General features: G+C 39.7%; 1 protein-coding gene across 7 annotated transcripts in view; it reads right to left on the reverse strand.

Annotated features, from left to right (window-relative positions):
• The window catches only part of mcf2l2 (MCF.2 cell line derived transforming sequence-like 2), a 75,843-nt gene that overhangs the window by 46,819 nt on the left and 16,833 nt on the right, over positions 1-12,191 (reverse strand). For all 7 annotated transcript variants that reach the window (XM_036586736.1, XM_036586732.1, XM_036586733.1 and 4 more), the window contains exon 2: positions 3,317-3,400. In XM_036586736.1, the coding sequence (XP_036442629.1) occupies positions 3,317-3,400 (84 nt within the window). The remainder of the gene's footprint in view (positions 1-3,316; positions 3,401-12,191) is intronic.

Below are 12,191 nucleotides of genomic sequence, written 5' to 3' on the forward strand. Positions count from 1 at the left end.
GTCCTAATACTTATCGTCATGACTGAAAGCCATTCAGTCCCACCAGTTCTCAAGTACTGCAACAACAACAATCGTTTTTATTTCGTAATATTAAACTAAATCATCACAGTGAGAGTCTTTGTTTGGCTTTAGATCCTGTTGTGTTGTTCGCTGTGGAGGAAAATTAAAGATAAAGCGAAATCCTGAGTGCAGTCCGTAACGTCCACGTTTACGTGAAGCACGTGCACGCGAGGGGGAGTCGGATTCTGCCGGGGAGTCGGAATTCGGCACAACACCCGGCTCCCTCTGCATTAGCCAGGTTAGGTCAGGAGTCACAACACATATATATAGAAGAGCCATTTTGACCTTTCAACAAAAATCAAACCACCTTGGGAGCCACAACATTTAATGTCCAGTATGTGTTAATGTCCTAGTATGGGCTAAAAATATAAACGAGAGCGCAGATTTACTCTGCTCTGCTTTAAGCTTTAGCTATAGCTGCTTTCCTCCCATCTCCGCCAGAAAACTTTTCTTCAAAACTAGAAGAGTTTCTTGTAAAATGTCTCAGCATTCGGATGTTTTACGAGGCTGAAGTCGCTTCTCATTGGCTTCTCGTTCTAATTTTCCCGTTTCACCTTAAATTCTGCCTTAGGCGCCGAATGTAACTGCTGCACCATTTAAGGTGGAACGGGAAAATTTGAAAGAGAAGCGAGTTCATTTTCGCAACTTTTTCAAGAAAGACAGTCTCTCGTTGCAGATTTAACCAACCGCGCTGCTAATAAATGCGAATATGTCCTCCAAATGTTCGTCTTAATCTCTGTTTTTTTGTTCGCTACTGGCGAGGCCAGACCTCGGTGCTATGTGACCTGCTGTCTGCTGTCTGTTTCTGGTCGTTGAGAACAAGGGCTTTCGCGCTATGCTGCACACTTTGGAGCCGAGATTCAGCGTCCAGTCTCGAAAATACCCTACTCTAAAGTACCCTACTCTAAAGTACCTACTACATTTTCGTTCTGTTTGGACCTTCATATTCCAGAACATAGCCATAAGCTTGGTAGGCAAATGGTAGTTACAAAAGTGTTCTAGATGAAAGATTGCGCATTTGTGTCTATGTGCAATCTTTGTGACACGTTCTTTGTGTCATCATTCTTTCGATCTTTCTCTCTCTTTCTCTCCATGAACACAAAGAAGCTCTCTCTCTCCACATGTACAGGTTCCCCATACCAAATGTCTTTCCACTGCTTTTCCAAATTCATCCTGATAAAATCACACCTATTATTCTTGCCAGTATGACATTTCCAATTATACAGAATCTCCCAAATTCTCTCAAGATGACAGACGTACAACGGACAGGGATTTCACATATTCAGTCCTGTTCTCAGCACAACACTGCCTTTAAATAATGGGTTACAATAGAGTGCAGAATGGCTAACAGCTTTTCTACAAGGATGTGATGGACCAAAAACAGGACCTTTGTCTACTAAATTTAAAGGTCAGACAGCCCAAACACAGGATTCTGTTCAATGTTTTCACCATGGTGAGATAATTTGACATAGGCTTAGAAGCAGACTTACTGACTACTATATTACATCCTTGCACCGAGGTCAGAACAGAGTGTTTGAAGCTGATTTCATTTGAGTCCTGCAGTGCATTCTTCCCATCTTCAGTCATCTGTTACATCAGAACCACCATTAGCAAAATTGAGCCTGAATTAGACTCATTTAGCATGATTCAAACTAAACTGAAGCATGAAAGGAAATGCACGTCTGATGAAATAAAGAAGCGTGAAGCTACACCAAGAGGTCTATTCTTTGAAGTGAGGAGAAGCAAGTTAAATGAATATAAAAGCTTCTGCAGTTATCCCCCCCTCCATAACACTGCATAACATCTGTAGCTGCGCAGAGCAACAGATCACAGCTCCATGGCGGGATTTGGCAATGCTGTCCAGGCCCCAGGTGGTGTAACACAGGCGGGGAAGAATGGAAAACTCCCTGTAGAGGAGCAAGGCTGGGAGTTCCACCAGGTTACATCAACTGCTATCTCTGATGTAACAGATGTAGCTTAGTCACATGCTAGCTGACTAAACGACAGCCAAACCATAGACAAACCTATGAAAATACAGTACAATGTTCATAATCTTTTAAATTGACTAGCAAACGTAGCCAAACGTATGAAAATATAATACAATGTTCATTATCATTTAGCAACTATTTCTATTTCACCTTACCTGCTTGGGAGCTGTCTAACATTATTAGGCATTTATTTTACAGGCTCAGCACCATGAGGGTATGATGGAATACTGTAATACTGATTATACAAGTATGTACCAGTTGTTTACCACATACTTTTCCATTGTATTTTGTTGATCATACTGACTCCGTTTGGTGATTTTTCTTCTTAGAAATTAGTTTTCTAAGACGCTGGCCCAATGCCGTAGATGAACCCTAATTCATCAACTACATCTTGCTGTTACTCATGTCACAAAGCCTTTGTTTTTTGTATTAAACATCTTAGCTTGTTAAAATGTGACAGAAAACATGTTAAAGATGAACAACAGGACAGGCAATCTGTTATATCACAATCTATTTCCACAAAAACAGCAGTTTGTTCAGGGTACTCAGGTATTTTCTCCATTTTCTCCTATTCACTCACTCAGAGCTTCTGGTTTCCTGTTCGCACCCGTTATGCTTTTAACACCAAGGATTGCTGTCTTAGCTCTCAGTCTACATGCTCAGTGGGAAGTGATCCGAACACATTAACATTGATCAGTGCTCAGCCGGACATCTGCTCAAAATCATGCTCATCTTCTCAGCACACAGATCAGGCCAAAAGACGGTCAGAAGCCAATGCTAGATATTAGCCTTTCCTTTCTGGAAATGACCACTGGTGAACAAAACTACTTGTTCTACTAATTCTGTGTTCAACTGATGTATTTATGTTTAAATCTGCTTTATCAGAAAAAGGGGGCATTTAATTTCTGTAATATTCCATAAGTCACATATTTAACAGAAAGTTGTACCATACCTATTTCCTGAAGATCATGGGAAGAAGGAACATTATCTTATTCTTTTTTCTTTATTTTCAGTGATATTGTGAAATTGACTGACAAGGTCACTTTCAAAGGATAAGTACAAGCACATGTACTACTGGATATGTCCACTGACTGTCCTTGGAAGGATTTCCGTCAACAATCCTCCAGTTGGATATTCACAACAAACCTGCTAGCAGCCTGATGTATTCCATGCCATATATATTACACCTGTGGAATCTTCCTAAATGGAATACAGCCCACAGCAGTTTCACTGCCAAAAGCAGAGAATTTGGAGAAGGAGTCTCTTACCTGACAGCAGGGCAAACTGCCGATGAAGCTGTTCAATGATGTCCACGGCCAGCAGAGGCCTTATCTCTTGTTGCATAATCTCATCTGCGGAGGATACAGAAACACAAGGAGTAAGAGCCAGGGAAAACTTCAGAAAAACTAACGTTAAGCAGTTTTCACTCCCAACACCAGTCACTTGACTTTGTGCTATAAAACGTGTCATTTTAGCATCAGTTACCTACAACCAATCCAATGCTATGGTGTGCTACATTTGGCCGGCTAACTAAGCTGTCTCCCAAACACCACCGGACAGGTTTGATTTCGGCTTACTGTTACTCTATTTTTGCTCTCTCAAACATTTTTATAATCTAAATTTGTTTCAACAGAGCATCAATTTTCAGAATCAAGCCTGTACAGTGGTGGGTGACACTGTTTGGGTCCATGGTCAGCACGCTAAGCTAACGTTAACATTAACATCACAGAACAGGTTTCATTTTGCCTTTCTGACCCTTCAACATTGCTCGACTTCACTCTCAGATGTTGATCATAATTTTTTAATCTTCTAAACTTGTGTAAGTCCCTTAGTTAGCCACAATCTAACGTGGTCTGTGGTGGGCTGAGCTGTTATCATGCTAGCAAAGCTAACGCTAGCTGCTCTCCTACATCGCAACACTGTTTAACATTTAGCAATTCTTCAACAGATAATTTCACATTTATGGAATGACTGCTTGAAAATGCACTGTGTTCATTTATTTGGTAACCATGTAAAGTGAACTACTTTGTTTCAGTTTTAAAATAACGCTAGACAAGATGGCAAAAGGTGTTAAAGGTGTCCTCCCAGTCCAGGCTGGTTTAGAATGGTTGAAAAATACTTTGCTTGCTTTTGGCTGATCTGTAGCTTACGGTCTCACAAAACGTTGAGAGATGACTAGCATGTGCATCTGACGGATCACAGATTGGAGCAAAATAAAAGAAAACAGATTAGATAGATAGAGAGTAGAAATAAAAGTAAAAGTATATCTATTTGCATATTTATATAGCAAATAGATATACTTTTACTTTTATTTCTATAGCATATAAGACAGGAAGGTTTAATCAGCTATTCAGACGCAGCTCTGGTTAAGCAGTACATGAACATCAAGCTTGTTTTATAAATCTAGTCCATTTTATTCCATGAAACCTAGATTTGATGGAATAAAACTTTCAACATCATTTAGTCGTTTTATTGCATTTGACATGTTTGGCCAACTAACTTTTTTTCACAAATGCCTCAGGGGCCTCTAAAATTTGACATATCCCCACCCTACGTAGAACAAACCACATTTCAACCTATGATATTTTTCTGGGTCAGTGCTGGTTGTTTCTAAGAAATTAAGGGGTGTTAATGTGTGAAGAAGGAGTGTATAAAAAAAACTCTTTGCTTTTGGTGGTGGAACCGCTGTGGGCTGTGGTTATGATCAGAAAATCAGACAAGTACAAAATAACATTTCTTGATGTTTAGCATCATTATTATATTAATGGCACAAGCCTGTTCTACAGTTTTGATATAGAATTTTTACAGCAGTTTCTGCCTATGGCACACATATGTTTAAGGGCCTGTATTTAGAAAATGGACAAGAATATTGGTGTTATCTTTTCTTTAGGACATAAAGTATGTGCTTGTGCATAGTCAGTCTAAAGTTGGCCATATGCTGAATTTTATTTTGTGAAATATAAGGGATAATACAGACACTGTCCCTTTAAGCCTAAATTTGCACATTTTCTGGTTTTGGGGAGCATTCAAATATTAAATAATATAACATAAAACTGTGCAGTAAAATATTTTTATATGATCTTATATATTTATACCATCTATTTCACAAACTAGGCATATCAAAGTTACATAAAAACATATTTGTGCTTTGTTCTACCTTATGTAGCAGTATCTGAAAAACACCCTGTTTTCCAGCTAAAAGGTACAAGGTGAAGCAAGTTACTAGTTATCTGTGACTGGGCTAGTAACGTTAGCTGAGCTACCAGACGATTAGCCTTTACTTTAGATTGACTGCTTCCTTAGTGTAAATGGAAGATTTGTGTGATCTACTGTCTATTGTGTGATTATGCGGGGTTAATATTGTACAGTACAGTAATAATGTCATTATTTTAACTAGCCAGGCAGGGTTTGCTAAAAATCTACCTACAGTGGGATATGCCAAAACTGAGTGAAATAAGGGAGTAACTGATATAAATCAAATATTGCCTGAATCCTCTCCTTTACACGTGCCAGTGGCTGAGTAAAAGATGTCAGTAAGTTAACTGAGGTAAACCTGCAGTAGCTGAGTAAAAGATATTGGTAAGTGTACTGAGGTACACCTGCAGTAGCTGAATAAAAGATATCAGTAAGTTAACTGTTGTAAACCTGCAGTAGCTGAGTGAAAGATGTCAGTACGTTAGCTAACTGAGGTAAATCTGCCGGTGGCTGAGGGAAATAACCGTAAACTGTACATCAGTTTTGCCTTCAATTCAGTCATTCCCATGCACTTGGTAAAAAAAACTTGCCACATTAGACATCGACACCCCACTGTGCAACTGGTTAGTGGACATCCTTACAGACAGATCCCAGACAGTACAGGTTGAAATAAACACCTCTAAAACCATCATCATAAACACTGTTTCCCAGGGCTGTGTGCTGTGCCCTCTGTTGTTCACCCTATGACTCATGACTGATGTGCTTGAACCACATTATCAAGTTCACAGACAATACAACAGAGGTGGGCCTCATCAGCAACGACAACGACTCAGCCTACAGAGAGGAAGTTAACCAACTCTTCATCTGGTGTGACAATAACAACCTGTCAGCGAATGTCAACATAACCAGGTAAATTATTGTCGAGTTCAGAAGGAAACACAGGGTACATACTTACAATCTTTGTTAACACTGTGGAGTCACATCACGGACAACCTGACATGGACTACACACACCACCTCCCTTGTCAAGAAGGCACAGAAGTGTCTTCCCTTCCTGTAACAAGCCACCAAGATGGTCAGAGACCCCACCCACCCTGTCTGTAGCCTGTTCAGCCTTCTGCCCTCTGGCAAATGCTAACGCAACACATGGTGCAAGACTGACAGATTCAGCAAGAGCTTCTTCCCACAGACCATAAGATCCAACTCCCTTTAACCACACATGCACCATGCAGGCCTATCAGGGCTGTTGAACACACACAGACAGTTTTGAAAACACATATAGACAGTCTAAGCACCTATACTCGGAATGTATATCTTCCTCCACAGCCCATCAGACTACTCAACTTCCTCTAACAATACACAACATGCTGGCCTATCAGGACTGTTGAACTCCGAACATACACATTGACTGTCTGAACACATTAATCAGAACTCACATCCTCTATTTTGTGTTCTACAATTTTAATGTTCTCATTACTTGAGCACTTTATCACTATTCACTAGTGTCAAGTTTACACTTTCTGTTACACTGTGCAATAATACTGTCACTAAGAACAACGTGCAATATGGTTTTTAAATATTTTTTCCTATACGTATATTTTATGTCTGTCTATGCTTTCTACTCTGTCTATATACATTTGCCTTTATGTTATATTTAGGTTATATTTGCACATCAGAGCTAGAGAAATGCAATCTTGTTCAGCTGTGCACTCGTTCAGCTGCATTGTAGTCTGAATGACAATAAAGTTCACTTTGACTTTGACATGACCTTCAAGTGACTTCAACCATCAGACCTACTTAAAGGAACAGGAACAACTACACACCAGCTAGGAAAAAGTTTATGAATGAAAGAGGAGGTATCATTAGCACATCCAGATCACTACTCCACTCATTGTTTAGGAGTTTGTGTGGATCAGACCGTCAATTAGGCGAGTTTTATTATTATGTAGTTGTTTGCCATCTCTCTGGAGTCAATTACGATACACTCTTATTTCATTTGATTCAATATGAAGCATGACATGACACTTGCAGTGTACGTCAATGTTTGCAGCATGTGAACATAGAATGAATCCTGTAAATGGCCAGATGATCCCATAATGCAGTGCGACACAACATACATTGTCAAGGTTTTAAAAAGGTGGATACTGGCCAACACTACTGCCTGCCATTCTTACTTACTGCATAGCACAATGTATTACACCACAACATGCGGTTGCTGACATTGTAGATTTCCTGATCGATCAATAGTACAATCAGCAGTCTGTGGCAAACAAAATACATGATGCAGGGAAAAAATTTAAATGTGCAATGGAACTGCGTCCTTTCAGAAAGCCCATCTATTCTGAGAAGAGTTTCCATTCTGGGTTTGCCCCTTGCAACAGTGACTTTCAGACATGAATACAGTTCCTGGTTTGTTTCCATATGCAATGGATGCACCCCTTCAAACAAGCCATTCATTCATGCAGTTGTTCTTATAAAATAGATGCTTTAAGGCTCTTTTTACTTTTCATTGTACTGCCCAGGGTCACTACAAAGCACAGTGAAGACTTAAAACCTCATTCATGTTCTGGTACAAAGGATTGCCTTAAGAGGCACTACTTTCATTACATACTGTTAAGTCCAATCAGGAAACTTGCTGCAAGCATATAGGCTAACTATATCACATTTGGGTATACTATATCAGATTTACAATGTGTTTGCTGTGCAAAAGTCTTAGCCACCAAAGCAAATGAAAAGAATTTCTTGTTTTCAGAAAAAAATAGTAGTTAGAAAAACAAAGGGTCATTTCTCCTCAGTGCTCCTGCCATTGCATGAATTTGTTCGAATCACCAGCATTACTGATTTAGTTAAGTGAGGTATTGATTAGCCAAACCAGGTACTGGATGATAGCTACAGTTAACACAGGGCTGTGACAAGGAAAATCCCTACTTACTGTATTAATGTTATTTGCACTAGATTTGCATTAGGTTTGCATCTAATATTAGTCTTTTTTTCTGAGCAAATAAATGATTACTGCCAAATTAAATATTTATACTTTTAAGTATAATTTTCTCAGGTGGCTAACACTTTTTCACAGTACTGTATGTCTCTGCAGCTACAGAATGGATAATGTACCATCCTGGAAGGTACCTTAAAGCAGTGGTCACCAAACCTCTTCCTGAAGATCTACTGTCCTGCAGAGTTTAGTTCCAACCTGCATCTAACATGGTGCCTTACCTGATATTAATGCTTCTTATTAAGCCAATCAAGAAAGTGAATTATATAGAGTAAGTGTAGCAGGAACAGCATTCTGCAGGAAGGTAGATGCACAAGACCAGGGTTGGAGACTACTGCCTTAAGAGAAAACACCAGTTTTTTTTTAAACTAATCTCTATGTGTCTGTAACTACAGATTACCACAAATGATACTGTTGACACATGTCCTTATATTTAGTAAGACATGACTCAAAACACATAGCCAATTGGACATGCTAAATTGCCCCTAGGTGTGAGTGTGTGTGGATGTATATGTCTGTTTGTCTGCCCTGCGATGGGCTGGCGACCTGTCCAGGGTGTATCCTGCCTTCTGCCCGATGACAGCTGGGATAGGCTCCAGCACCCCACCGCGACCCGGAAGGATAAGCGGTTTAAATGATGGATGGATGGTTATAAATTTGTCTTAAAAGCTGATCTCTGCAATGCTGTACAGACTCCTTAGTGCACCAAAGAGGGGCCACAAATAATTTAACTGAATATATTATCCTTTATCCTTTAAGCAGCAGAAGTTTCCAAGGGGTTTCCACTAACAAATAAAATCTGCTAAGTACAGTAATGAAACTTTCCAGAGCACTGTTTCATTTTCGCACACATGCACGCACACACAAACACACACATAGATCCTCTAGAGGCATGTTCCAAAGGAAAGACAATGTGCGTCAAGGAGCATGTGAATTGTAGATTTTATCTCAGAGCCCTGGGGTCGCAGCCATTGACATGCAAGTGAGTTACAATAGACGGCGGAGGCTTGAGGGGAAGGTCACAGTGACAGACCCGCTCCCGGCTGAGACAACACACACCTTCCTCCCCGCCAAGACACTTCAGAATGCCGGCTCGGGTCAGAAAAGTACAGTTTTCAAAGAGGCTACGTGTAGTGACTGGGTGCGGCCTCTGTGTGTTTTGAGTTATTTTTTCTTCCTCTTAGATAATAGAGGACAAAAGCAGACACACGTGGGTCTCCCCAGTCTATAACTGTCAGGAACAAGACATGCATCCTCTTATCAGCTTGAGTCAACATGAAAGAGGCTGCAGTCCTTGGAAATGTATTGTGTCTGGCACTAAAAATGAAAAATACAGTTCTACTCACACACTTGTTAGCTGATCAAGAATTTAACCTCGTCCTTCATGATACCATCAACTTCAGAGATTCACTGCAACTGGCTGACAATAAAGCAGAATCAGATCATCATCTCCAGTTTAAAGCTTTACACTTAATTTCCACACCAGACAGAACATTCTAGAACATATCAGTAATGTACTAAGCCTGTCTTGCTTTACATCTCATCAGGGATATACATTCAGAGACTATGGTGCCTAGGGCTTGAAGATTTGGGCAAAAAACTAGCTTACGAGCCAGCCATTTTAAGAAGCTCCACGTATAGTGAGTGTGTGAACGAGCGAAAGAGGGAAAGAAAATAACGTTATTGACAGCTATTTATATTCCTTGCATTCATTTGTCTGTATAATACTTCGAAACAGTCACACCAGTATTAGCCTCAGGCTGCTGTTTACATTATGTTAATAAAAACATCCGTGTAAACGTCACAGAGTATTGATCATAACATGCTGCTTCCCACAGCTCTCGGCCGCCCTTAGGGCTCAGGTGCTGGCCTCATGCCACCCGTGCCTGGTACTGTTCTAGTAGCAAGTAACATGCTACTTCAATAGCTTAGCATGCAACAGTTTCACTGCAGCACAGGTTCATTCCACAAGTTTAGAGAACAAAGATTCAAATCTGAGCAAGTAAATCTGAGTATTTATGTGTGAAGCTATTAGCTGAAGCTTCTTCTTAAGCCTATACTCATATAGCGGGGAGTAGCATAAAGACAGAATCTTTCTGATTATTAACGTTACGGTGGGAGCTAAGTTTTATATCTGCTCAGCCTGTAACGTAGATAGAAACGGCGTACAGGGCAGTGGGAGAAGGGTCGTGGTTTGGTAACAAGGCAGCAAGGGGGCATTTACAATTTGGATAATTGTGCAAATTCATAGATCCTCACCTTTTAAATTAGTGTTGAGGTTTAGTGGCGCTCCTATGCCATTTGTAGTAGTTTCTTGAGCATAACAAAAATAAACAAAATATTTAACAATTTTTTATTCAAGAAGGTTTTTTGTGTTTTAATTCATTTTTAATGACTTTAGGGGTACTTTAAGATAAGTGGCAATGACTGATCTCTCTTAAGCCTTGAGTTCTTGTAAATCTGAGTTTAATAAGAACAAGATGTTACTAAACACAGATGAGGAGATAAAGAATTAGGAGACTTACAAGGCTGAAGGAGGCTAATACAGGCTAATACTGTGAAAATAAAGAGCCACTGTGTGCCAACTTGACCAAATATTTTTTATTTCTATTTACGCCTCTTAAAATTCATTACACATACAGATATTTTTGGGGCCATTTTTGTTTCTCCTGGGGGGGAATGCCCCAAGACCCCCTTAGTAAGTAACTTAGTAAAACTTAGTAAAAGTCTTTAGTGGCGCCAGTGGTTATTAGGTTAAAATTCTCGACTTACACCTTGTTAAGACAATGTTGAATAAAAACTGCAGCTTTTTCAATTTGAAAATTACACTCTTTCAAATTGTTATTTTGATATATTAAACTGATTAAATATTCAGCCCTTTAACTCATTGAAATTTGTCACCAAAGCAGTTGGGACACATGCATGTCTACAATGAGCATAGCCAAATGTATCAGCATTGGGAAATGGAGCTTTCTGTGTGTTACTGTGTTTTCTATCATTAAATAAAAGAAACACAATACCGCCTTTATTACTCAATGCACTGGAATAGATAGACCAAGTGTGCACACACGTTCAGAATAGAATAGGTATCACTAGGTCTTTATGGATGTTAAAGGTGTTCAGTAACAGAGCAGGACATGAAAAATATTGATGCCTTCAAACTTTGGTATTGGTGAAGACTTCTGAGTGTATCTTTGACAGCAAACAAAATGGACTAAATCAAGTCTTAACTCTCACTCAAAGCCCAGATGACCAAACTAACGGTGTCTTATTTTGGGCATTTGAGAAGAACCATTTCGTTGGAAAAGACAATTATGCTCTTTTTTTCAAGGTAAAAGAGGAACAGGACAGCCAGCAACAAAGATGGATGGAGACAATCAGCAGAATCATAAACAAGCCATTAAGTCTAAAGACCCAAAGAGAAGACAAGATATTCTGATGAAACATTATCCATATGGTCACCAGGAGTCAGAACTGACTTGACGGCACTTAATAACAATAAAGGAATAAAATATAGATTCGTTTCATCAGAGAAATATTAAAAGATAACTGAAGCATAAAATCTCAAAATTGTAGGCTGTATGTTGAGAAATCAGTAGATTAAAAGGCAAAAATAGCCACGTTTTTGCTTCGGCATTACAGGCTTAATTTTCATACTTTTTTAATACTTTTAGCCAGTCTTGGTACCAACACATTTCATAAATTTGAGGCTTGTTAGCAAGGAAATGGGTATGTGAGGCTCAGGTCAGCTTGTGCATGTGAGTGGTGGGCGTGTAGAAGGATTCAGTGCCTGGCAGGACAGACACACCATGGTTCACCACAGGCATTAGCTCACCTCACACACTCCTATCTGTCTCCACTGTAGCTATGCCACATTCCAGGTCGAGGCGGGAATCTAACCTACTGCCACTGACGCTGACCTTGATCCACACTCGACTACAGCTAGTGCAATGC

This window comes from Colossoma macropomum, unplaced genomic scaffold (assembly GCF_904425465.1).
Source record: "Colossoma macropomum unplaced genomic scaffold, Colossoma_macropomum, whole genome shotgun sequence".
In the NCBI taxonomy this organism is placed as follows: domain Eukaryota; kingdom Metazoa; phylum Chordata; class Actinopteri; order Characiformes; family Serrasalmidae; genus Colossoma; species Colossoma macropomum.